Below are 27,332 nucleotides of genomic sequence, written 5' to 3' on the forward strand. Positions count from 1 at the left end.
TGGAGATATTTCAAAAGAGCCTGGATGTGGCACTCAGTGCCATGGGCTGGGAACTGCAGTGGGAGTGGATCAAGGGTTGGACTTGATGAGCTCTGAGGTCCCTTCCAACCCAGCCAGTTCTGTGATTCTGTGATTTAATGACCCAAAGCACAGATCACCTGACACACCTCAGCAATCTGGTTCAGGATGAGCTGCATCCCAGCACAGGAGAGGCTTCTCCTCTCCACTGGCATTAAGGGTGCCTCCCTCACTTTTGGTCAGACTCTACCTATGGACAATGAATGGTTTAAGATCAACACCAGAACCAGGACCCTCTGAGTTTGGAAGGGCTTCAGCAGCTATGGAAGTGGGAACAGAATGTTACCAGTGTGCTGGAGGCTTTTTTTCCACAGTACACTGTAACCTCATTGCAGGTTTTCATAACTCAGATGATTTTTACCCTCTCAGGCATAGTTTGCTGGTGCTGGGATCATCTTCTCAACACAAACATCACCCTAACATGTAGCTCAGACACTCCCAATCACATTGTGGCAAGGCAGCAAATGACAACAGAATTTGGGCCATCCCTACACTGGCATTTGTTTGCTTTTTCTGCTTAAAGTACCCAAGGACAGTGAACTTCACAGCACTGCCAATGTGCCAGAGCAGTTCAGCTCCAGCTCAGGCCCACAAATGTCTTTTGGTGCCTGAAAATACATCTAAAAAAACCACAGTAGATCCTTGAAGAAAATGATGTATGTGAACACCTTTGTAGAGCAGAGAAAAGTGGCTAAAAATTCACATGAATAGAGATAAAATGCTTCAGTCCAGCTGGCTGGAGTCTTGGAAAAGAAATAAATCTAGAAGGATACAGAGACTCATTTAATTCTCAAAAATTAGGTATTTCCATCATAAATTACTTTGAATAAAAGCCCCACAACTCATTCCCTTTCAAACAGGTACTCTTTGCCTGCTCTATTTCAGAACTCAGTGATTCATAAACTGTCACCCCAACAGTCTATTTTCTTCCTCATTAAAGAGCCCTGTCAGGACATGTAGAAGAGTAGCTGGATTTTCCTTTTAAGTCCAGGCCTGTCACCTCCTTGAAAAATAACTGTAACAAATGAAAAGAAGCACATCTTCCCAACAGCCCTGCAAAGCTTTCACGTGGCAGAAGGAAAATCCCCCTGTTTCCCTTCATTTTTAGGGGCTGTGTTTTAACAGAAGCCTCACACCTGAAGGACTCGTTTGCTGCTGTGAGCTCCAGCACCACGTTCTGAAAACTGGGGATTTATTTCACACAGAACAGCGCTGGAAACCGTTTTGAGATTTCTTTCAGCTTTGCAGAGTTTCCACAAGGCAGTCCAAGGGCTGATTTCGCCGATCCAGACGAGGAATGACATCCCTAACCCAGGCAGAGAGCAGCACCCGAGGGTCACCAGCACCGGGCTCCTGCCTGGCCCTCAACTCGCGGCCTTGAGGGCAGCGCTTGGGCCCCGTCGGGTTTAGGCCGAACAAACAAAACACAGCACAAACACGAGCATGGCCTGGGGGGGGTGAGTGAAGGGAGGAGAGGCAGCCACAGGAGATGTTTTGAGGGCAAAGGCGCCTCAGGATTCACAGACGAAGCGGCAGCGCCTCAGGCCCAAAGGCCCGAACCTCCTCCGGCCTCTCAGGGCGGGCCGCGACTCCCCCACCATTGCCGCCAGCGGGTGTCCCGAGCCCCCCGGGTTGCTCAGCGAAGGCGAACAGGACCTTACGGGGCGGTTAGAGCCCCCGAACCCGGTGCTGAAGGTCCCGGTCCCGGCTTTTCCCCGCTTCGTCCCGGCCGAACTCTACGGCGGCGCCGCCCCGCCCCTCCCCGCCGTCGCTATGGCGCGCCGCCAAGGGAGGAGGTGTCGTAAAAGCTGACAGGAAAGTTGGCGGCGGGTTACGGCAGCGGCGGCCGCGCTTGGCGGCCGCTGGATGAGCGGCGAGTGGGAGCCGCGGCGCTGAGGAGACGCGGGGGTGAGTGGCGGCGGCGGGCGGGGAGGCCGCGGTGGCGGAGAGTGGCGGCCCGGGGGGTCCTCAAGGGACCGGGGAAAGGCCCCGGCAACCACGGTGGGGGGAGCGGGACAGCAGGAAGAGGCGGCGGCGGGGCGGTGAGGCGGGGCCCGGGCACCGTCTCTGCCTTTGTTCGCGCCCCCCCCCCCCCCCCCCCCCCCCCCCCCCTCTCCCCTCACACACACACTCGGCGGCGGCCCTGTGAGAGCGCCGGTTCCGCTCTCCCCCCCTCGACTCCTTCCCAAACCCTTCGTCCCCGTCTGGTCTGACGCCCTCCTCCTCGGTGGGTTTGTGTCGGTCTCTCCCGTAGGATATGGCCGAGGTACCGCCGGGGCCTAGCAGCGTCCTCTCCCCGCAGGGGGACACGCTCTCCCCCTTCCCCGGAGGAGGAGGAGGAGGAGGGGGAGCTGCTTCCTCCTCCTCTTCCACCTCCTCTGCTGCCGCTGCCGCCGCCGCCTCCTGCACCGGGGCCCAGGATGAGGAGGCCGAAGAGGAGGAGGAAGAGGAGGGACCCGCGGGCGGCCGGGATCGGCAGCAGCGAGGAGGAGGAGGAGGAGGAGGAGGAGGCAGCGACGGCGGCAAGGGGGGGGCACAGCAGCAGCAGCACCGCCTCCACCACCACCACCACCATCCCCCGCACCACAACCACCAGCTCAACGGCCTCATCAGCCCCGAGCTGCGGCACCTGCGGGCCTCCCTCAAGAGCAAAATCCTCAGCTCGGAGGCAGGGGCAGCCCCCGAGGGGTTGGAGAACAAGCGAGCCAGTAAAACAATGGGCTCCGGACAGCAGCAACAGCAACAACAGCAGCAGCAGCAGTCGTCGCCCCCGACCACAACACCGTGCTCATCCCCCCTTACCAACCACCTCCCTTCCCAGGGAAGGACTGCACCCTCTCCTCCTCCTTCTCCCCCAGCAGCAGGAGCAGCAGCAGCAACAGGGGACAGCAGCCTGCTTGCTGCCACAACTTCAGCTGCTGCTAAGACTGCAGGCGGCAATGGACTGGCAGGAGGGACTGGCTTGGAGGAGGAAGAGCAGGAGGAGGGGGATGAAGGAGGGCAGAGGGAGGAGGAGGAGGAGTCTCTGCTGCTACTCTCCGGGTCCTTAGCAGCAGCTTGCAGTTTGAAAGGCTCGGGAACGGACTCTCAGCCCGAGGAGGACCTAACGATACGATACGTCCGATATGAGTCAGAGCTGCAGATGCCCGATATCATGAGACTGATCACCAAAGATCTGTCTGAACCCTACTCCATTTACACATATAGGTATTTTATCCACAACTGGCCACAACTTTGCTTTTTGGTAAGTGCCCGAGGGGGGGCAGGGAGGGGCAGGAATTGGGAGTTGGTTTGGGGCTGGGGAGGAGAGAATGAAAGGGTTGACACTGGTGGAAATTCTCCTAATAATCTTTTTGTGGATGAGGCCAGGCTTTTTTTGGAAGTATCTGTCTTACTAATGAAGTCCCCTGGTGACCTGCAATGTGTGTATGTAAAGCACAGGACTGAAGTTCCTACATTCATGAATAGGTGTTTTAAACGGTGGGGAAAGGGTGTGAACACAGGGCTAGGATCCAGGAATCCAAGGCTTCTAATCTTGGTTTTGACATTGACTTTTGTGACCTTTAGTAGCTCATTTTATCATTCTGTCTCAGTTCCTAGGTTTGTCTTTAAAAATGAAAGTACTTAGCCTGCTGGTTTCTTCTGAGTGCTTAGTAATTCTTACACAAGAGTTTTAGAAGAGACTTCAGCAGGGCTAGCATGTAAATGCTAAATGATAGGTGGAGAGACACTGTTAAAAGTAACCTTTTTGATCTGCCAGCTTTGAAAAAGACAAGTACAACTGCCTTGCTTCTTACAGGTGTGGTGGTGTCTGTAGGCAGCGTGCAGAAATTCTCAAGATTGCTGTAGTAACAGTGTGTTCAACTTTCTGTTCTTCCTACCTCACTGCTGAAAAGCCTGACTGCCTTAGCTGTCAGCCTGTCTTAGCACTTCTTATAGAAATACTTGTGTCTCAGTTGAAAAGTATGTTTTTAGGATGCTAATCCATCCACAGTTACATGGAACTGAGTGGAAGTTGGCCTGAGGGGGAGACGTGCACAGTGGCAGCTTAGCTGGGTTTGATTTACTCATAAGAAAGCTCAGATCTGCAAAGCAGAACACTTAGGGGAGTGTATGGCACCTCCTTGCTAAGGTAAATGATGAATTATTCCCTCCTGATGTTTTAATCAAGGCTGGGCACCTCTTTGAAAGGTAATGATTTAGGCAGAGCCCTTCAATTTAGGAGTATCTTGAAGATTTCTGTAGGATCTGAGTACAGGAGGTGAGGGTAATGGAATCCATCTGGCCTTATACTTCCTGCATGTTCTTGGTTTAGGGTCTGGTATAATTTATAGTGGGATTAATGTGATTTAGAGGCAGATTTTCAGAACTGTGCCTCTTAAAACCCTGAAGAGGGAATACAGTAGGATTAGAAGAAGTTGAGCATTACCTTCTGGACTGAAATAGAAAATATTTGGAGGCATGGTTTGATGCAAAGTCATGTTTGCCATTATAAGGATGCTGAGCAGAGCAGAATGGTATTTTTCAAGGACTGAGCTGATTTACCCCACACTGAAAAGAAATGCTTGGGAATTACAAGTGTCCATACTGTCAGCATCAAGTGGATCACTGGTAGTGCCAAGGTAACACTGGATACTGATGGATAATGTATTTGTTTAGGCTTTGAATCTTTATTTTTATCTTGCCAGGGACTAACTTGAGAAATCAGTGATGAAAAGAGCAATGCCAAGTTGTTTGACAGAGCACTAAACCAGATGATTTCTAACATTTATTTTTCACAAGTGCATTTAAAGGAAAAGAAAGCATCTTAAGCTTATTTTGTAGCAACAGCTTCTTTTTTAAATAACCTTGAACAATCAACAAAACTTTGCTGTGTATTTGCCCTTTTTTTTTGAAGGGTAGAAAATCATAAAGTACATAAAACTGTAGAGAAGAATATATGGCTATGATTGTCTAAAGCTGTTAGCAAATTTTTATTAATAATTTGAAGCTCATACTGTATATTAAGTTAAATTTGAGGGGTTTTTTTGTGACTGGTTTTACTATTTTTAAGGCTTGTTTTCTAGGGGTTGTCTTGAAGACTTTATGTTCTATAAAATTTAATTTGTTCCTGCTGTTAATGGATTCCTGAACTACTTCTGTCTAAGTCTCTTTAAAATATTTCTCTTCAGTCAGGGACAGCATATTCCAATTAGCTAAAACAGTGTCAGGATGGTGCCTGATGTCTCAGAATCATTTGTCACTACTGCCTTGTGGCTTCACTCCCTTCTGGTTTCAGGTTTTGTTTTGATTGGTCCTGGGAAGAGGGGCTAGAGAGAAATTTGATTTTATGGAAAAAAATAATCTGTAGGGGCTCAATCAGTTCCTTCACTGAATTTCATCATCTCCATTTTTTAAAGCTTTCATTGGATATCCCCCTGTCTTCATTGCACTGGCTCCTTCCCCTTTCTCAGCATGTGAGGGGAAAGTGCTAAGACCATTTAAATTTGAAGGTGGGATGTGTATTTTCTGGAAGTGATCAGCAATTGCCCTTTGCTAATATTTGTTCCTTAAACTCTCTTAAACACCATCATTTTGCTATCCATCTCCTTGCTTTTTCCCTTACTGTTCAGCTACCTCCTTATGGCTTTTCCCATCCCTGGTGTTTCTCTGATTTGGGAAGCCCAGGTGGTCATCCCACCACCACCACATATTTATAAATGTCTGTGTGTATATGTTTTGGGGTGATTTCTGGTGTTTTAGGGCTCCAGACATACTCACAGTACAAAGTACAACGTCGCAGGCACTGGTGTTGGTGGGAAGAGGTGAATGCACAGCTGGGGGAAGGCATGGGAGGACCAGTCCCAACTACTCACTACCATGGTTTTGCTCTGTATCAAACCCCTTCCTAGCTGTAGACTCCAAGAAATTCAGATTCTACACTCAAAGCACCTGGAGACACTGCAGAAATCTTCAGAACCTCTTCATTTTGGTACCAAATTTGGCTGTGTAACTCTTCCTGTCTTTAAGGGTGGCAAGTTGGGAATATTTGGTGATCAGTTCTGAGGTGTTACACTGCAGCATGATCTGACTGAGCTGTTGCAAGGTAATAACCTTCTCCTCCATCAACTGCAGCTGCTTAAACTTAGTTGTTGCCTGTCTTCAGAAGAGCATTTCACACTGTCTGTGTCAATGCCTGTTTTTTATCAGTTCCCAGGAGTTCTGTCATCCCAATTTCTCTCCAAATGACCTGTGCTAACCACTCTCCTGTCAAAAAATATCAGAGGAAAGGAGTAGTTTTGTTTCACATGAAGCATTTTTAAGCATGGCTGCAGCTTTTTCCCCATCCAGATTATAAATGAATCTTCAAAGTTGTAGCTTCCTTTTTGGGTGCTTTTGCAGCTTCTTGTCTTAGCAGTGTTCAAGCTCTAAACCTTCCATTTAGAACTGATACATTAAATAGATGAGAAAACAGTTTTCAAAATACTTCAGCGTGGGAGAGGTGAGCTTAGGAAACCTTGCTCTGTGCCAAAGTTTGGATAAGACAGGACATAATAAAAGCAAAGTTCTGGCAGAGTGTTGTAACCTCTCCTGTAATTCACAGTACCCATTGCTCAGCTGCCTTTTAAGAAAAATCTGGAAAATCTGTGCTTTTATTGGGTTCTTAACTTTGCTACTAGCTATAGCAGCATTTATAATTTAAACATTCACAAGTTTAAAAATAACCTATTAATTCCATGTAAGTGGTTTTAGATGTGTTGTAAATCCTAAATGACTGCAGTTAAGGACTTGTTTTATAGCAATGCTTTTTTTTTTTTCAAATTGGATTTTATTCAAGAGTCTAAGCATACTCCATGTTGAAATTAAAACTTATAAGACACCACCCCTGTTGTTCAGTTGCAGAAAACTTAGGAAGCAGGGAAGTTAGGAAACTTCCTGGGAAATCTTCCTAGCCTCATGGCAGAAGTAGAAAGAAAATTTGTCCATTTCCAACTTGCAAACTTTCTGTATTCCAGGAATGGTGGTGGTTTCAGGTTTGCTGTGCTACTTCTCCTTCTCAGAGGCTTTGTGAAAATGGAGTCATTCCAGCACCTGAGCACATAACAACAGCTCATGGAGTTATTCTGGCAGTGCCCTGGCACAGGAGGGAATTACTCTTGTCCAGTTTCATAGAGTGGAAACAGAGTGACTTAGTGATTTGCCCAGTGTCAGAAAGAGCTTGGGCTGAAGTGCCAGACTTTAGGTTAAAACCATTTAGCCTAAATGCATCCTCTAATGGCACTCAGTAACATGATCACTGAGTGCAAGCCCAAGGATTCATAGGAAGCTGTTTCTGTGATACTTGGGGGTGGTTTTCAGGTCCATGTGCAGAAGGGAGGCTGTGGTGCAGTAGCACAGGTTCTACTGCATTTGAATCACAAAATGTTTCCCTTTCAGGGGCTAGCTGGTTGTTTTAATCTTCTATAAATGGGAACAAATGTCACAGGATCTGGGTATGACACTCACAGCCTGCCTGTCTGGCAGATCTAATGCCATCTTTGCTAATGAAATTAATGGCAATTGTTTAATTTTGTGAAAAGCAATGTCCTTGCTGATTTACAGGCATTTCTGTGCTAAATCTTCTAGTAATACATGGTTTCTATACAAAGAGATAAAAATCTAGTTGGTTTTAAACATTTAAACTTATTCATAAGAACAAAGGTGATGCAAATACTGGATTTGAATTCATGTATGTTAATCCTGCTAATGACTTAGGATTGAAGTAAATCATATGGTACTCTGTGGAGTTTGTAATACTGACTGGTAACTTGGACTGAGTCCTGTTTGCAGAAACTTGTATTTAGAAGCACACTCAGATAACTGAAAAGAAAAATTGGCCCATGATTGTCTTTTTATAGATGGTGTTGTGTGGGAATTACTTTTTCTCTTTCCTCTCCACACTCCCTATTTCAGTCTGTTCTTCTTTTAAATTTACACAGTTTAACCTTCTCCAGGGAATTAAACTACAAAATTTAACATTGCTTTTTAGGTTCATTTCCAGTTTTAGATAAGGTTGGAAAGAAGGAGAAAAGAGAGGAAAGGCAACAAAAAACCTGAAATTGAGGTGGAAATGCAGCTCTGCCTGTGGAAGTGCAACAGACATAGATTAACTGGCAGCCTTACCTGCCTAAAGATGGAAAAATAGATAAAAGTGTTTGGGGAACTAGTAACAAAGTCATACTTTATTCATTTCTCTGACAACAGTGGTAAAACCAGTGGGTATTTGCTTCTTTGATCACCGAAACAAAATTCCTTGCTATTCATTTAGCATTTTAAATACATGATTAATGAGCACAGCTTTTCTGAAAAGTACCCTAAACAAGAAAGAACACAGGCATGCAATGTCTAGAATGTCAATTCTCTTCAAGTGTGTAAAAAATATAACTTAAAACTTCTCCACATGACTGTTAAGGATCAACAATTTGCACGTGTTCACTTCAGGGCAAAGCGTAGCCATAACGTGCTAGTTTGTGGTCTGCTTTTTTTTTTTTTTTTTTTTTTAGTGAGGTATAAGATTACATCTAGGTACTCTGCATAATTATAGCAATGCTATGAGCAGTCTGTCTGATGATACTCTTTATTTAACTCCCTGGTTTTCTCAGGTCTAAGCCAAGATACAAAACTTGCCTTGAGCTGACACTTTGCATGCACAGTTTTAGTATAACTACACCTTCTCTTCTTATTATTATTATATATTTTTTTTAAGGAATAAACTGGTTTAGAACAAATGAAAGGCTGCTTTCAGACTGTATACTGTATATTTCAGACCGTTTAGTTCATGCTACATTTTTTGTTTTGTTTTAAAACCCACTTGTTTAGATTATTCTGGGCTGTTCATCTTGGATAGTGCTAAAAATAAAAAAAGAGTTTTCCTCCCCAGTAAAAACTTAGCAATAAGTGTATTTGCCTGGTGAGCTTAAACTTTATTAGAACTGCAGTTAAGAGCAGGCTGTATCACAGAGCTTTGGAACTGCAGCTGATACTTTTTGAGCTGCTTCATTTCACCTTTGGTACAGCTCCTGGTTGACAGCTGACAGAGTTAACCCACTGTTCAGGTCGAGATCCTAAAAGACATTTTCCTTCTTGGGACAAGAAAACCCAACCTTTGGGTCTGCACCACGAATGGATCTTGTGTCTGTAGAGCCTTATCCTACAAAAAAGGATAAGGAGGCTGTAGAATATATCCCATAAACTTTGGAGAAGCCTGCTCTGGGTTCACAGGTGGGCTGCCCTGAGACCTGGCAAGTCTTTTCATTTGATGTGTTTGTGCTGCTGTAAATTTGGATTAGCAGAAGCTCTTGTGCCAGCACATGCTTGTGCCAATCATGTGCTCTCATCCCTGTTTAGTTTGGCTGCACTTGAGCTGAAGGCTACTTCCCCCTTGCAGATACAGCTCTGTCAGGATCTGTGGATCCCCTTATACACCCATATTTACAAATACAAGTTTCTTCTTTATCTCTGTCAATCTTTCCTCAATGAACAGTGCTTCATTCTCCCCCTGGATGCTGTCCCACTCTGCAGCATTATTCAGTTCTACTGCTGCAGGTTGTAATGTCATTGATCTCTCATCCTGCCTAATCCTTCAGTTAACATTTAACTTAATTTTTCTTTTTCTCTGATATATTTGATGGTAAAGTTTTCATGAACATAGTGGTTGTGCTAGTGACTTGATAAGTATTTTGGGAAGAGTTTGGTTCTTTTTGGCTTTTTTTTTCTTGCTGTTTCAAAGTAACTACATCTTGACCACACTTCTTGTGACAGTATGGTTGGGATTAACTGGCAGTGTGTAACTCTTAACAAATGAAATATCTGAACAGTTAACATGGGTGAAATTAACTTTGAGCTTTTTTTTTTTTTTTTTCCCTGTTTATTCTTTGGGTGTCATATGACTGAAAATGGCAATTTCTGATGATTAAATGCAGCAAGTTTTTTCTCTGATCCATTGTGGCCTTGACATTAAAACCAGACAAAAATTAAGCATGTTATCTACCACAATCTTTGTACATAAAAATTCAGATCACTATAGAAGAGGAGTGGAGTTTTATTTCCTCTGTGACAGCCCATGTGAAAGGGTGATTTATGCTTTAACCTGGTCTTTTTCTCCCTGCCCCTTTCCCCTTTTCCATCACATGTGTTCTTGCCTGTAGACTTCATGGAATAATACTGTGGTTCTCTCCAGGACAGTTTATTGGTTGTTAATTGCCTGTAACTTTATTTGAATGTAATAAAGAAATAAGAATCCTTTAACCTTATTTATCCTTCTGGAAATCTTTTTAAAATTTGCTTAGGTGGTTTTTTTTTTTTTAATCGCTTTATGCAAACAAATTTTATGTGGCTGTTTCAATTAAAATGAACTGGTTTACTACTTTTTGGTAGCACTGGAGATCACAAACTGAGAATGCATACATGTATGTTTGTCTTTAAGGCCATGGTAGGTGAGGAGTGTGTAGGTGCCATCGTCTGCAAGCTGGATATGCACAAAAAGATGTTCCGCAGAGGTTATATAGCCATGTTAGCAGTGGATTCCAAATACAGAAGAAAAGGAATTGGTAAGAATAGCCTTTTTTTTATTATAGCTTTTTTTTGTTATTTCTCACTTAAAGCCTGTAGTGGTAAAAGATTTAAGCAGAGCTACACTTACTAAATGTGGTGGTTGTTCTGTCCTCCTCGCCTTACTCGGCCGCACAAGCTCCCCAAGTGGCTTTTAAATTTTTTGTTAAAATAACCTGGAATGCTCTTTGAGATTTACAAATGGGTTTCAATAAAGCTAAAAAGAAAGGCAGTCAGCAGCCCCTTGCCTCTGCTATTGTTAAGTAACAACAGTGGGAATTGCTTTGTGTTTTCATGTGTGCCCTCAGCACTGTATTTCTGTGTTGAGTTCAGTCTCTCTTTTTTTCAGTGAATTTATCCCCTGGCTTTGCCTTATCAATTATGTATATATTGCCCATTGGGGAGAATGTATGTAGCTCATTGTTGTATTAATAAGGGAAGAAAAGTAGTTGTGTGCTGCTATTGGAATTACTGAAACAGAAATCTGTTTGGTTGGGGAGTGATGTGATAAAAGCAATCACTCTTGGCAGGGAGTTTGCCCTCCATCTTTGATCAGTTTTGCCCTGATGAAGGGATTTTCATTCTTCTACCAGTTATCCTAGTTGGCTTAATTAAAGATCTTATGGAATTGAATTTTTTTTTTTTCACTGGTTATTGTCTAATTATATTTTGTAACATTTTTAACTTAAAACATAGGCATCAGCACTGCTTATTACTATGACTATTCCAAGCACGTGCAGATTTTTTTTCTTTTCCAGCACAATTCTGAAACCATTGCTGGTTTCTGTAGTGGAACACAGGGAAGAGGATTCTGAGAAATCACTCTCTCTCCATTACTTTTTAGCTGGGTCATGAAGAAGCCTGCTATAACTTAATTGCAGGTGCTTAGATTTATAAGTAAACGAGAATTAATGCTGTTATTACTAAGATCTCTGCAAGATTTTTCTCTTGCTTTAGTCAGTTCATTATTTTGGAATTATAAAAATAGAATTTATATTTAATGCCTTGCTTCCTTGAGCACTGTGTATGTTGAATTTTTCCTACACTTGCCACCTTGCTGTTTCTCAAAGTGTGCTGTTAATCTCAAGATTTGTTTCAAATGTAGTACAGTTTTGTTGTACATTCAATGAAAATCTTAATTGATTAAAGTTTTGAGCATACTTTAAAACATTCTCTAGATTCCTTGGGGTGTTTTTTTCCTTTTCCTTAGCTCTTATGGAAGTGAGATTTATGCAATTTCATTGAACAGCAGTTTTTTCCACTAATAACTTTGAAATCAACTTTCAATTTCACCCCAATTCTACAGACAGGTAGGGATATTACATTTGTAGAACTGTTGTGAAGTAGATGAAAAATAACAATAAAGAATTAAATTATTATTTGACTGAGGGGAAGGGATGGGCTTCAGCCATATTATTAGATACTAGCAAACCCAAATGAGAGTGAGCCACAAGAAAAGTGGTTTCATAAGTTCTGTTAGTAACAGAAGTATTTGTTTTAGTAAGAGCAAATTCCCTTGGAAGATGAATGTCCTTCCAGGATTTTGCCAGCAGATTTTGTCTCTAAATGCAACAAAAAGGAATGAATCACATCTTGGAAGACTATATGTAACACTATGTTAAACATGGAAGCCTGTTTCTAATATCCTTGTGTTAGAAGAATCTTGTGCTCAAGCTGAGTCTCTGGATAACTTTACAGATTTTTTTTTTCTTCTTTCTTTAATGTTCAAACTTGAGGCTGCAACTTGACCACAACTTCTTGCTGCTTTTTTTTCTTCCTTCCTGCTTTCCCCAGGTGTCATGTCACATAGGTAGCACACTTTAGTCATATATAAACCAGCATCTTTTGCACTGCAACTCTGACACTTACTAAAATCTGTATTTCAGGTACAAACTTGGTTAAGAAAGCTATTTATGCTATGGTTGAAGGAGATTGTGATGAGGTAAGATTTTATAATCAAAAACTTTCATAATGTAAATGGCTTGCATTCTCCTATGTACAGATTCATTTCACAGGTTTTTCTTCTACAGGGCTTTTTGGGGCTTTTTTTGTTTTGGTTTGGGGTTGGTTTAGGTTGGGAATGAGTTGGTAAGAAGCTATCCCTTTTATAATAAAAGGAAAACTAACCCCAGAAAAATGTATGGAAGAAATAGGAGAAGGATTTTCTGAATTTGTCCTGAGGGCTGAAGTTCAATATTTCAGGCTTTGTTTTACACAGGAATATTTTCCATCAAAGACTCCAGATCAGGGTGCTGCTGACCAGTCTCACTTGCATGCTTATGTAATATTTCTATACTTCCAGAATGCACAGATAGTGGCACAGTGTGTGCTGTAGAGTTGCAGGCTATGGTTTTATCACAGCAAGTCACCAGGCTGCTCCATTAGTGCAAAGCTGCATCACCTTCTCTGACAGAACTCATGATTTAGCATGGCAACAAAAACTTGGAAGGAAAGTGACTGACTCACTGTCAAACTTTCTCTGACCTATGTTTTACCAGTCTTTCCATTTGCTAGATTACAGTCTCTATTTTTTTTTTTTTAATATGCCTACATAAAGCAACTAAATATCTTTATGTGCCCTGTTCAACTTGAGAGGAGCCCTACCCTACATCCCTTCTCCTTAATCTGGTTATCTGTCCCTTTAAGTTTCATCTTGCTTGGCACAATGCACTTGTTAGTTTGTTCCTGATATGCTAACACTGTGTCATTTCAGTGTGCTGGAGTTAATGATCCTTTGATCTCTCTGTTCCAACTGCTCCCTCGATTGTCCTGCTTGGTGTGGTGAAGTTTCTTATGCAAAACTACAATTTGTGTTGCAGGACTCTGTTTATTTTTTTTTTCCATGTGTGTTACACATCTTGCAGCATTCTTGCTTATGTTCTGACTTCATTTGAGATATTTATTCTCCCCTTCAGTTTCATTCTCGTGTCTTTTTTCCTTCCTTCCTTCCTTCCTTCCTTCCTTCCTTCCTTCCTTCCTTCCTTCCTTCCTTCCTTCCTTCCTTCCTTCCTTCCTTCCTTCCTTCCTTCCTTCCTTCCTTCCTTCCTTCCTTCCTTCCTTCCTTCCTTCCTTCCTTCCTTCCTTCCTTCCTTCCTTCCTTCCTTCCTTCCTTCCTTCCTTCCTTCCTTCCTTCCTTCCTTCCTTCCTTCCTTCCTTCCTTCCTTCCTTCCTTCCTTCCTTCCTTCCTTCCTTCCTTCCTTCCTTCCTTCCTTCCTTCCTTCCTTCCTTCCTTCCTTCCTTCCTTCCTTCCTTCCTTCCTTCCTTCCTTCCTTCCTTCCTTCCTTCCTTCCTTCCTTCCTTCCTTCCTTCCTTCCTTCCTTCCTTCCTTCCTTCCTTCCTTCCTTCCTTCCCTCCTTCCCTCCTTCCCTCCTTCCTTCCCTCCTTCCTTCCTTCCTTCCCTCCTTCCCTCCCTCCTTCCCTCCTTCCCTCCTTCCCTCCTTCCCTCCTTCCCTCCTTCCCTCCTTCCCTCCTTCCCTCCTTCCCTCCTTCCCTTCCCCTCTGTACTTTACCTTGTAGTCATGCAGCATGGTGCATTCTGATAGTTCTGCATTTCTTTAAATTCTGTGTTTTCATCATGTGCTTTGCTGTTTTACTGCTTGCTACATTGAGATAATCAAGAAAAGGGTTTGTTCTGGTTTGGGTTTGTTTTTTTCATTGCTTTCTACTACATTATTGAATTCATTTGTCATGGCCAGAGTGTTCAAGATTTTGTAAAAATTGAAAAAGAGTTGAGGGATGTTATCATACTCCTCACATCCCAGCTGGAGAATTGAGATGCAGAGAAGTGAAATGAGTTGCCAGCTGTTGTTAGAGGTAGAATTGGCTATTTCTGCTCAAGCTACCAGAGTTGCAATACTTACCCTATGATTTATGAGTGTATTTACTACTGTTCATGTAACTTCACTTTTGAATTGGACTATCTAATGGGTAAACACATAGTGATCTCTGTCTTTTTTTTTTTTTTTTTACTGCTGTAATAATAGTCCACGAGCCCTTCTTTACTTTTCATTTATCTTTGTAAAAATGAAATAAAGGTGATAGGCTGGCCTTGCAGGGAGACTTCATTAAGTTCTAGTCACAGATTTTCATCCATGCTGCTGTGTAAATGCTTTGTACCAAGAGCAGAGGGCATTTTTCTGGAGTCTCTTGCTATCCCTCTTTAATCCAATGTGCTCCAGTTCCAGCTCCTTGAAGTGTGGGCTGGACAGGTGCAGGCATGTTTCAGTTCCAGTTTGGAAACTGGGTAACCACGACTGTGGGATGAGGATTTTGAACTAATTATGCCCTACTTCTTGGGGGCTTTTGCATCAGCCAAGTCTTGCTTTGGCACAGGATTTTGAAACAGGAGATTACTGTGCCCAGGCAACATGAAGAGCAAGGAGAGCAGATTGCTGACTTGCTGCACTGGTAGATTGCAGAGTTTCCAGTCACAACCAGAATTTGAAAAATTTAACTCTTCTCCCATTAAAAGTTGTGCCCAAAAGAGCCAAGGCATGTACCCTTACCAGTTTTTACAGCAGTTGTTGGGAGAATGGTTTCTGTCTGCCTAGAGCTGATCAAACATGAAGCAGTGCATCACAGTAATTTGTCTTCATGTGGGGTGTAAATAGTTTAATCATCTCTTCTGGTCTTAAAATATTTTTCTATATCCCTTAGTAAAATCAGAAGCATGATGGAAAAAATAAATTTTAAAAAAAATGCTCTTGCACGATGCAGAATGAACTGCAATTTTTAAAAATGCTATTTTCTGAAACTTGCTTGGAACAGGATTAAAACGTGAATATGCAGCTGTGAGTGTCCTGAAATTTTTCCAAAGGCAGCTTGGAAACTCATCCTTTCAATATAATTATAAAATAGATGCAGTAAATGTAATTAATTCTAGTAACTTGTTCCATATAAGTGCTTTGTCTTGTAAGTGCTTTGTTCAGTGTATTACTTTTCAAAGTATTGTAGATTGGACTTTTGAAGTATCAACACTGAGTCCTGAAAAAGAAAGTATTTATACAGCACCAGAGATGAAAATATTGAAAAATCACTACTGATGTGCTGCCATTTCTTAATTACTAAAATGATGCAGCATACTTTGGACTTTTTTTTTTTTTCCTGAGATACTTTAATGAGAATAAACTAAGCCAGGCATATCCAACCAGACATAAAGTGAAAGTTTCTGTGCTCACTCACCTGCCTAAAAAGTGGTTTATTCTATCTACTGTGCCTCAAAACTGAGAGGCAGTATCCTTCCACCCAGGGGTTGTTTCCCAGCTTGAGGAAGCTTTGGGGTGAATAAATAAAGAAGTGAATTGGCTGAGGTTAATCTGCATGGAGAGGAGGAGATGGCCATGAAGCTGACTGGGGCTGGTGTTAGAATAAAACCAGAAGTGGTTTGATGTTGGGGGTGGGTGGTAGAACTAGAAAATAACCTTGAAGCCTGAAGAAAGTACTCAGTGGCATGTTTTGAGGGATCTTTGGTTTTTATTTTACCTTGCTGTTTTTCTTGGACGTTTGATGTTAATGATTTATAATATTCTAATATTTGGGGTAGCAAATTGAAGCTTTTCAAGATGGTGATGGCCTGATTTTCCAAGAGGTCACAAAAATTCAGAATAAGTGGGCTGGTTGCAATGAAAATTGAAACTATGGAAATAAATCAGATGAAGAAAAATAGTTTTTTCACTATCTCCAAAGTTTTGAAGATAGTATTTTTCCAGTGTAAAAAGGAAAGTACATGCTAACCTCAGCAAGTTGAGCATCTGGGTGTTTTTTTGTACATTTGCTCAGATTTTACTGACAGTCTCAAAAATTGTACTGCTTAAGACCTTCATGTGGAACTGTTACATCCCATGATCATAATTAGAAGGGAGGAGGAGTTCATTCATATTGAGGTTTTCCATCTGTATCAAATCACTAAGTAATCTGCATATGATTCATTCACTTTGTATTGCTGAAATAATTTACCATGTAACTAGTAACTGATCAAAATGAGACTCTAGTAAGTGGGGCTTGTAAGAGCTTTTTTAAGTAAAATGTAGAACATGAGAAGGAGTTTGAACTTTTCAGGAGAATTTCTATTGAAACTTCAGGGTGATTTAAAGTGTTTTGTTGTTTTGGTTTGGTTTTTTTAACCCCAGCTGTTGGTGTGTCACTTTATTTCACTACCACACTTGTAAAAATGAAATGCATGTCATTATATAATCCTATTTCAATTTATGAAACTGAGATTTTTAGCTTTTTTTTAACCCACAAATCACTATTATGATGTTACATTTTGGGTGTTGCCTTTCTTTAAAAGTTGAGGTGATTAAACTGATCAAGGACTGATCATCAACTGACAAGCACCCATAACTTGAGTCTGATGATATGTCAGACAAGTAAGAAGAGCATTCTCTTCTGTCAGTGCTAAGAAGGCACTTCCTTCACTTTTTTGTTTGATTTGGCTGTATTTATTCTATGACTTAGTTTCTAAACTTGAGTTCATTCAGAGTTTGAACTGAAGAAAGAAAGAAGCTTGGCCTCTCCATTTATCCTCAGTTTAGGAATAAATTTTAGGATGGCATTCTTCTCTCAGAAGATTTCTTACTTCTAAATCCAGATAAAATTGAGGAGTTGGTGTAAAATGTTAGAGTCACAAAATTGAAGACATTAGAGAGAGTAACAGCCTTCAGAATGTTGTAACTTGTGCTGAAAATGCTGTTAAATTCAAGCAGACCTTTGCTGGTCTCCAGGGGGGATGTGCTTGTGTTATTAGTGGATTTAACAGGCATCTGTGTACAACAAAACAGACCCTGTGAGAGCTGAAGTAAATGTAATGATTGAAGGTTTGGAGCTTGATTAAAAATCTCACACAAGGAAGACTTGAATCCTTCACAAAAATAAAGCTAATGAAATTTTGATAAAATCTGGCTAGGTTTCCTTTTCAGATAATAGAAATGTATCTTTAGCCCTTTGAGATCAACACAGTCTGGTGAAATTGGGACATTATTTTTTTTTATTGTGTCTTGTGTTCCTTAGAAATAGCAGAGCAAATCTCTTGCATTTGCTTTCTGGATGAGCATTCACTCAGGATTCCAACAAACCTGAATTTCAACATTTAACCACTCCCTTAAATTCAGTGATCTGCAGGGTTGGAAGTCTTAGCTTTGCAAGGTGTGTGAGCTTGAAGCTGAATACAAGACTTGTTATATCACTCTGCCAGCTTGCTAAACTTTGAATTAATAGTCACCTGTAGCTTGGATTTATGTGGGTCTCATTTCCTTTCTAGTGTAAGGCTTTGTTTTAATTTAAGAAGTTGTACAATGTGCACAATTGTGTAGAAAATAGCACTCTTCAAGAATACTAAAGTGCTTCCATAATTTGTTATAAATGCTCCATCTTAATGGGTTAAGTATGCTAAAAGTACTCAGCTTGGTGGGGTATTCTGTAAGGTGCCAGCTACAGAAATTCAATCTCCAATTCTTTGCCATAAGACTAAGAATTAATTAGTTTGTCTGATGTGTGCAGGTACAACAGTGTCCTGCTGTAATTTAAGAACTCTGACTGTTAATATTTTAATAAGTGACTCTTAGTTCCTTTAGAGAAAGCAAACTTCTGAGTCTTAAGTTGTTCACTGGGTTATTAGATCCAGGTTTACTATTCTTTCAGCATTGTTAAACTGAGAAGCAGTGAGGAGGAATTACCTGTTGGAATGTAGTTACAGGGACTGGAAACTCCAGTAATGGTGAAATATATAAATTAAATGGATTTTTAAATCTAACTGAAGGTGACCACTCAGATTGCTGGCTGCCTGCCTTTTTTCCATTGGCTTAGCCAATCCTTAGACTGTAGAAAACAAACCTGATGGAGAGAAAAAATAAAAGGTTTCTTACCAGGTTCCTTTTTGAAGTAGCTCAGCCACAAGCTCAGTGAGGGCTCTTGGACAGCCTGGAGGCAGTGGGGCCACCAAGTCCCTAAAGTAGATTGATTTAAATTGCTCTACAAATACAGAGTAATACTTTGTTCCTGGTTTTAAGGGGTTAAGGGGTTGTTAACTGGTTTTCCTGCTTTTTATTGGGGGAGTTAGGGAGTCCTGGGGTTTCAGGTGGGGTAGGTGACTCGTTTTGAACAAAGGGAGTTTTCTGTATGTAGCTCAAACTACACAGAGAGGTTATCAAATGGTGGCTTAGAAATAGCTCTCAGTGGACTTAGCACCAGCAGCAATCACTGGTTTGCTGGAGAAATTGCTTAGGCTGTATTTTCATGAGCCAGCAGTGTGCCCAGGTAGCCAAGAAGGCCAATGGCATCCTGGCCTGGATCAGGAACAGCGTGGCCAGCAGGTCCAGGGAAGGGATTCTGCCCCTGTGCTCAGCCCTGGGGAGGCCACAGCTTGAGTCCTGTGTCCAGTTCTGGGCCCCTCAGCTCAGGAAGGAGATTGAGGTGCTGGAGCAGGTCCAGAGAAGAGCAAGGAGGCTGTGAAGGGATCCAGCACAAGTCCTGTGAGGAAGGGCTGAGGGAGCTGGGGGTGTTGAGGCTGGAGAAGAGGAGGCTCAGGGGAGACCTCATCACTCTCTCCAACTCCCTGAAAGGAGGTTGGAGCCAGGGGGGGGTTGGGCTCTTTTCCCAGGCAACTCTCAGCAAGACAAGAGGGCACAAGAGGTCTCAAGTTGTGCCTGGGGAGGTTTAGGTTGGACATTAGAAAGAATTTCTTGCTGGAGAGGGTGATCAGCCATTGGAATGGGCTGCCCAGGGAAGGGGTGGATTCTCCATCCCTGGAGATATTTCAAAAGAGCCTGGATGTGGCACTCAGTGCCATGGGCTGGGAACTGCAGTGGGAGTGGATCAAGGGTTGGACTTGATGAGCTCTGAGGTCCCTTCCAACCCAGCCCATTCTATGATTCTATGATTCATTATATGATCTTTTCTACAGTGTCCATCAGCTCTTGTTTAATATGTGAATGAATGTACATTGTCATGGGGCTGTATGTAGTGTAGTCAGCTTATGAGGTCAGTGTGTGTGTTCTTGTGCACCCAGGAGATGTCCTTCATAGCAGGATCTATAAAATCTATAATCTATAAAAATCTATAATCTATAAATCTATAGATTCTATAATCTGTAGTCTATAATCTATAATCTATAAAAACAAATTGTTGCCAATTGGAGTGGATGCACAGCTCACCTGGTATGCCAGAGCTCTGCTGGGTGCATTTGAGGAAAAAAAGGGAAAAACTCTTAAGGAGGACATAGTTTGCATTTAACCTGGGTTTGTCTGTACTTGAAACTCCTGGGACAAGTTTGGGTCCTGGCTCAGTTGGGCAGGTTTTACATTAGGGTTTGTTTTGAGGTATTTGTGACAGGTCATCCAGCAACTGGAATTTTGTCAACACCAAGGGAGAAAGTTGCTCTTTCTTCATGATGTGTCCTCTTTGAGTTGTGGCTGCTTGGCTTGAGCACAAATACTCGTTGCAAGCATTGGATCTGACAGCCAGGTGTAGAATGCTGAAACTTCTCTCTGGGTCTAAATCTGTTGAATTAGAGGTCAAAGATAGTAAATGACTAATCCCAGCTTCACGTGCCAAGTTCATACAAAATTCAAAGTATGTTTTGGCCCCTAACCTGGTTAGTAGGTTGGATTGGGTTTGTTTGGGGTTGTGGTATTTTGTGGTGTTGTTGTGATTTGTTGGGGTTTTTTCAGAGGGGAGGAGGTGTGTGTGTGTCTGTGTGTCTGTGTGTGTCTGTGTGTCTGTGTGTGTCTGTGTGTCTGTGTGTGTCTGTGTGTGTCTGTGTGTGTCTGTGTGTGTCTGTGTGTGTCTGTGTGTGTCTGTGTCTGTGTGTGTCTGTGTGTGTGTGTTGAGAAGTGGGGCTGTTTATTTTTCATCTGTTTTCTACCCCAGCTACTAGATAATGAGTTGAAATACTATATACAGCAAAGGAATAAAGTCTTGATGTGGGTGAACGTTGTTTATAATTGCTGTTGTTGATTTACTATTTTTTTTTTTTTAATGTGGGAAAGGAGAGGTGTTGCTTGAATAAGTCAGAACAAGAAGAAATTAATTCTACTCCTTGGTAGCGAGCGCGCCTTTAAACGAAACTTCTGAAACTTGCAATGAAACAATTTCTAATGTTTATGTTTTTGTTTTTTTTCCTTGAAGGTCGTCTTGGAAACAGAAATCACAAATAAGTCTGCTTTGAAACTTTATGAAAACCTTGGGTTTGTGCGAGACAAGAGGCTGTTCAGATACTATTTAAACGGAGTCGATGCACTGCGTCTCAAACTATGGCTGCGTTAGGAGAAACCATCACCCCAAGCAACTTGACATCCCAACCAAGGCAGAGTTGTCCTTTTGCATGCAATGCAATTTGTACAAAATTGCTTTGCAGGTGGACTCGAGTAATTCCCATGCAGCTCTTTCTGTCAGTGTCCCATTGCGTGTCTCACACACTCGTTGCACTTTGGCATGGCGCATTTGTTCAGAATTAAAACCAATCCTTCCAAACTTGGAGTTCTTTTTGGTACCAAGCAAGATGTGCCAGTTGATAGCCAAGAAATGTTCATTCATTTGCAAGTCTACTGACTGTCTGACATCCACAGTGAACGTGGAACGTGACTTTTGGTTCCCAAGAGACAAAAAAAAACCACAAACAAAAAAAAAGCCAACGTAGATTGTAAAATTCTATAAGTATACTAACATTTCATACAAAAAAAAAATTGCCATAGTTTTCTGGAAAAAGGCTTCAATTTTAGGTTTTATTTTTCAATATTGAATTTTCCATTCTTAAATATTGGTACCTCAGTGATTAGTGAATGAAAAAATGTATTGTAGGGTGGGGTGTGTGTTACAATGAGTAACAGTAACAATTAAATTGCGTCTGCCAGTGCCTGTATAGATAAGTATATTTGTCTTCACCTCTAAGTTTGGAGTGCATGCTTTTATTCTTTTTACTTTCTTCAATCGTCTTTGCAAGAAAATTTCTGCTTTTTTATTTAAATTCTGGATTTGATAATAAATTATTTCAGATTTTCATCATTTGGATACTTCTCCCAAACGAGGGCTTGGAAGGCCCTTCTTATAGCAAGAAGTGTAAGCTATTTTGAAAACCTTGAGTAGCTGCTAAAAGAGAACCTGATGTCACCAGTAAATCTCTGCTGGTTTTGGATGCACTTTTTCATTAAAAGAGTGAGGGACTTTTAAAAGAAGATATAGAAAATTAATGTAAATTGGTATGATTTTATTTAATCAAAATTATTGCTAGAAGCTCTGAAAAACAGCTATTTTAAGATAGTTGGAACAATTTTTTTTTTAATTTTTTTTTTTTTTCAGATTGCTTTGCTTCAGTGTTCTAAAATGCATCAATCTTTGGTTCTTGGTCTTGGAAATAAATTTCAAGGTGTATTGTATCCATTTTTAGCTGCTCTCATTTTCTCTAAACTTCCATGAGCAAAATTATTGGGGGAATTTTTTCCCCTCCAAAATCAAAGCAGCGGGGAAGGACTTCTCTTTCTTCCTTTCTCTTTCTCACATTTGCTCTTTCTCTGTTTTTCTTTTTTCTTTTTTTTTTCCCCCTTTCTTTAATTGGTCTCACATAGGTTTTATCAATACCCATCAATTTTTCCAGGAATCACAGTGTCTAGGCTTTCTCATTCAGTGTGATTATATAGCCCAGTTCTCTGAATCAGTCAGCTTTTTTTTCATTTTGACAACAACAAAAAAAAAGGTATTATTTGACTTGTGGAAGCACCTACTTTATCTGTGAAAAGGACAAACTCTCAGTGAATCTGCTCTCCTGTAGCTGAGTGAACTGTTCGGATTTGCCTTACTACACTTTTTTTTTTTTTAGGGTTTGATTTGAGTCATGGGTCTATTCTTTTTTTTTTTTTTTTTTTTTTTTTTTTTGCTAATTACTGTACATTTAAAAACAAAACCAACAAACCCCCTACCTCCAGTAACATTTGGAAAAGAGCCCTGTGCAGGAAAACTGGATTTAAAGGAAAGCCTTATTTTGCACAGACCATTCGCACATGGTGATGGGCATTTCTTACCATGTACCAATTATGAGTTGTATTTGAAAAATAAAGATTTTTAATGGAAATTGGCCCTTCTGAGTTTTCTGCTTATAGTCACCATTTGTGCTTTTGAGGGAGTTTGTTCCCCTCAGTAAAAGAAAACTCACATTAAAATCGTGCCCGAGTCTGTCGGGCGCGTTGGAGTTCAGCGTAAATCCTGGGTGTTGCTACTACTGCCTTGTGACATGCCTGAACCTTTTCTTCATATTACCCTCATCCCTCAGGTTTCCCAGTTTTTCTGGGCAGCTTTTCAGGAGTTTTCCTTTCAAATTAAGGCTTCAATGTTGGTAAAATCAGTCGAAACAGACTTTCCTCACCCATGTTCCCGTGGTCCGGGATGTAGTGACTGCTCTGGCTTGCTCAGACTAAGGAGGCAGATCAGGGAGGTTTGGTACCTTGTAAACAGCTGTCAGACTTGAATCACAAACCAGGCTGCCCTGTGTGTCTGCTGATGTTTAAAAACTGCAAAGCCAGACAGGCAAGTTTTTTATTGGTTAGTATTTAAGCTGTGGGTGTCTTCAGTTTCAAAAGCCGACCTAGAAGTTAGCAGAGATCACAAAGGCACTGCCAAAAAAACATCACTTCTGAGCAAACCTCAAGTACAATTCTCTTTGTTTGTTGTAAGAAGTCATTGTTGCCGTGCACATTTTGGAAATAACTGTGCAAAAAAGGGGTGCAAGGTTCTCTTGAGAAGAGCACATTGCCAGAAAGGTTCTGATATTGCTGCTGTGTAACACACAGGTCACTACAGAAGATGCTGAAGCTGTATGCATTGGTTTGTATTAAAGGAAATAGATTTTGTTCTCTGTGTTGCTTGGGATTTGAATATCAAGTGGGAAGTTCTGAATTTGCAAAGAGATGAGAACAGGTTTTCAAAAGAAATCTAGCAATGAAACGTTGGTTATTTCTCATGCCTGTTGCTGAAATGCAGTCCTCTCCCCCCTTACCTTTTGCATTGACAAATCTTAACTAAAGGAATTGTTCACTTTTTTTTTTATGTTTAAATTTGCCCAAATGTTGCTATTGGCTGACATGTTGGTATGGATGTTTGCATTATCTTGTTTTTGTTTGGTTTTTTTTTTCAAGAAATGATCAGGTTTATCACCTTCCAGAAGAGCAGGCAGACTCCAGTTGGTGTTGCATAGTACATCACAAACTATTTTTCAGGGCACTGCAAGACACTGCTAAAACTGAGTGCTGTTGTTAAAAGAAATTCAGGTCTTGTATGAACATTTGCAACCTATATTGGAGGTCAGGTATCAGGTGGACATCTATGAAAATATCAAGTGTATCTCAAAATACTGGACTGCTGTTTTGAGTGGATTATTTTCTTCTGTCCCTTCCTCCTTTTTGATGAGAACAAAAACAGTGGGGTTATGAAATGTACAAGCTGTCTAAATACAATGCAGTCAAATAAATGGTTAAGTTGTTTATCTATTTCCTTTTGAATGGAGATGTCCTAATGATTATTTTGCTTTGTCTTCAAAATATATACCCAGAGTTATTTTTTGAGAGAGAGAAATGGTGGAAATTTTTCTTGCAACATAATTGTTTGTCTCTACTTGGTTTTCATTTCCATGCCCATGTCAGAAGCATCTTCAGTAACATTTATATCAGCTTCAGTTGCAGAGCTGAGCTAAAATGGATGCTTTTTTCTTCTCTATTAAGTTAGGACTTAATGCAGTCATTCTGGACTTTCCAGGGAGATAAAGGCTGGGTTGTTGTTGGTTTTTTTATTATTTCAGTTGTAATAAGCAAGGGTTGGGAACTGCTTGCAGCCCTTGCAAACCTGAGAACTCTCCAAAGTGTACAGCAGAGCCCAGGGATTCTGCAAATCCTTTGTGCTTTGGTCCCTCTACAGTTACATTTAGGCTCCTAAAACTTTGACCAGCAAGTGTTACAGTGCCTGCCTGGCTCTGTGTTTGTTCAGAGGTCTGCAGATGGCTGAGTTGTAACTAACTTCTGCTAGAAAGTTTAGGTCACCTGCCAGGAGCTCTGAGTCTTTTGTTTTTCCCACCTTCTTTTCTGATCTTTCCAGCGAGGCTATCTGGTTACTAGAATTAATATGAATTAAGGATTCCCAGACATTTTACCACTCTTTATCCTTCTTCCTATTTGTCCCTGTAGTAGGAATTGTTATGGGAATGGGAGTTTCTTTCCAGCTTCAGGAATTGGGTGCTGAGTGTCTCATGTAACTATTTACCTGGTCGTCAACCAGTGACCAGCAGCCTTGATGATGCTTTTTTATTCCCCCAGTTCTTCCAGGTATTGAATTCATAGAATCCTAGAACTGGCTGGGTTGGAAGGGACCTCAGAGCTCATCAAGTCCAACCCTTGATCCACTCCCACTGCAGTTCCCAGCCCATGGCACTGAGTGCCACATCCAGGCTCTTTTGAAATAGCTCCAGGGATGGAGAATCCACCCCTTCCCTGGGCAGCCCATTCCAATGCCTGATCACCCTCTCCAGAAAGAAATTCTTTCTAATGTCCAACCTAAACCTCCCCTGGCACAACTTGAGACCTCTTGTGCCCTCTTGTCTTGCTGAGAGTTGCCTGGGAAAAGAGCCCAACCCCCCCCTGGCTCCAACCTCCTTTCAGGGAGTTGGAGAGAGTGATGAGGTCTCCCCTGAGCCTCCTCTTCTCCAGCCTCAACACCCCCAGCTCCCTCAGCCCTTCCTCACAGGACTTGTGCTGGATCCCTTCCCAGCCTCCTTGCTCTTCTCTGGACCTGCTCCAGCACCTCAATCTCCTTCCTGAGCTGAGGGGCCCAGAACTGGACACAGGACTCAAGCTGTGGCCTCCCCAGGGCTGAGCACAGGAATTCTTCACAAAATAAAGGTTAAATTATTTTTCCTCATCTTGCACAGCAATGTATTTATAGCCCTGGCATATTTAGTTACTGTGCATGGGTACAATAGATTTGGAAAGTCCTGGCATTTGTTTAATGTGAAATTGCAAGAAGTATTTTTTTACAGTCCACACTCTACAAGACAGGTTAGGTAATATTTTTGGGAACAAGCATTTGATGTGTTGCCTACCAATGCACACTTGAAAAAAAAATCTGATTTCTTTTAATATGTTTTTCAGAGGGATCCTGAGCTGCAACTCATGCAGTAGGTCCACAGGAAGTTTTTTAGTAAAGGAGCTGAGGCTTTTCTCCTGTTGTTGTCAGCTCCCTGTGAAGAGAATGAGACTGTGAGTGCTGTTGATCATTGCTCTTCATTGTAAGGTTCAAGGGTGAGGTAAAAAGGAGTGAAATTTAATAGATGAAGTATTATCTTCTGAACTTCATGTCCTCCACAGGCCAGGTCAGTCCAATAAGCCCTCTTCACAGGACCTTGTGGATGTCTGCAGTGTCTGGGGATTCCAGGAGAGGCTGAACAAATAATTGTAAAGAGGGCTCTGTAGAGAAGTCCTAAGTAGACAAGGAAGCTTCCAGAGCTGAAAAAAACTCTTAAGAGGTGAGGAACCACTGGCCAAAGTGTCACTCTCTGTGTATACTTGTCCCATCCTTCCTTTTCCCCATACATCTTGTGGCAGCTGTTCCTGTATTCCCATTTTATGGCCACTGCTGGAGGTGGGAGACTGGACTGGATGGACTTTTTGTCTGAGCCAGGCTCCCAGAGGGATGGTACCACAGAGCAGGGACCTGGCCACCTCTGAGGGGCTGTTTTGCATCTTTGCAGGCATTAGAGGCTGAAAAGGCTCTTGATTTGTAGACTTTGGATCTGGGGCTCTGTAGGACAAGTGGTGCTTTTGTTCAGTAATATTCCCCAGCTCTGCTGTGGTGCCAGGAAAGCTGCCCCGGGGATAAACTGGATTTTCATGGGATTTTCCTGTCATGCTAGGGGTCCTGCACAGTCAGAGAGATGAGGGTTACAAACTAAAGTGTTTTTTCATCTTGGATTTTTCTAAAATGTGCTCCATTAAATGATGATCAATTCTTGCACCTTACTAGGACCAGATTTGATAGGATCCACTCCTGAAGTACAGTTGTTTCTCTCCTTCCTTCACTGAACATCTTTACAGAATCCCAGAGCTGTCCTGGTTGGAGAAGACCTCTAAGATCCCCAAGTACAATCTTCAACACAGAAAAACCCACAGAAAACACCCACCATGTCCACGAGAGCATGTCCTGAGGTACCCCAAGGATCATTTAGCAAACACAGCTAAATAAAAGAAATATCTCCCCTTGCCAGCAACCCCACTGAGCTTTCTCCAGCTACATTAAGACAGGAAAAAAGGTCAAACCCAAGGTGTGATTTATGCTTTTCTGCCAAAGCTGAGGGCAGGGCACTTCATGCTTTTCTCATATGTATTTGTAGTACCCATAGGCTTTAGGTTGACTGTTCCTGATTTTAACTGATTGTGTAGGAAATGAGAAAAGTTTTGAAAGACCTGTGTAAGAGCAAGAACGTACAGAAATTTTTAGCAAGACTGTTTCAGAAATGTTGAAGTCCCTCATGTAAAGACACACGTGACCCCTCAGATTCAGATTTTGTTAAATTTCACTGTTTTACTTCCTTTTAAGCAGGGCTGGAGCATGATTCCCTGAATTTTTGGCCATTGCCTTGCTGATGACTGGAACACCTGATCTCCAGGTAGGAAAGACAGATCTAAATTCTACCTCTGCATCAACTAGAAGTTCCA

The 27,332-nt window shown here is 41.8% G+C and overlaps 2 protein-coding genes across 4 annotated transcripts in view; both read left to right on the plus strand.

Annotated features, from left to right (window-relative positions):
* The window catches only part of AP5M1 (adaptor related protein complex 5 subunit mu 1), a 117,387-nt gene that overhangs the window by 52,926 nt on the left and 37,129 nt on the right, over window positions 1-27,332 (plus strand). The window lies entirely within an intron of this gene.
* NAA30 (N-alpha-acetyltransferase 30, NatC catalytic subunit) lies at window positions 1,858-21,114 on the plus strand. 2 transcript variants are annotated; one of them, XM_071745244.1, is made up of 5 exons: window positions 1,858-1,986; window positions 2,333-3,322; window positions 10,523-10,646; window positions 12,534-12,589; window positions 20,770-21,114. In XM_071745244.1, the coding sequence occupies exons 2-5, from the start codon at window positions 2,336-2,338 to the stop codon at window positions 20,905-20,907; spliced, it is 1,305 nt and encodes a 434-aa protein (XP_071601345.1). In that variant the 5' UTR covers window positions 1,858-1,986; window positions 2,333-2,335; the 3' UTR covers window positions 20,908-21,114. The 2 variants fall into 2 exon arrangements, with proteins under 2 accessions (XP_071601345.1, XP_071601346.1); XM_071745245.1 differs by lacking the exons at window positions 10,523-10,646; window positions 12,534-12,589.

The sequence above is a fragment of the Heliangelus exortis genome, chromosome 5 (assembly GCF_036169615.1).
Source record: "Heliangelus exortis chromosome 5, bHelExo1.hap1, whole genome shotgun sequence".
Taxonomy (NCBI): Eukaryota; Metazoa; Chordata; class Aves; order Apodiformes; family Trochilidae; genus Heliangelus; species Heliangelus exortis.

Bases quoted from the DNA above. Each gene is read 5' to 3' on its own strand.
- NAA30 (XM_071745244.1), top strand. From the start codon at position 2,336: ATGGCCGAGGTACCGCCGGGGCCTAGCAGCGTCCTCTCCCCGCAGGGG. The intron at 3,323-10,522 runs GTAAGTGCCCGA...TTTGTCTTTAAG, and splicing joins GGCCACAACTTTGCTTTTTG to GCCATGGTAGGTGAGGAGTG. The intron at 12,590-20,769 runs GTAAGATTTTAT...TTTTCCTTGAAG, and splicing joins TTGAAGGAGATTGTGATGAG to GTCGTCTTGGAAACAGAAAT.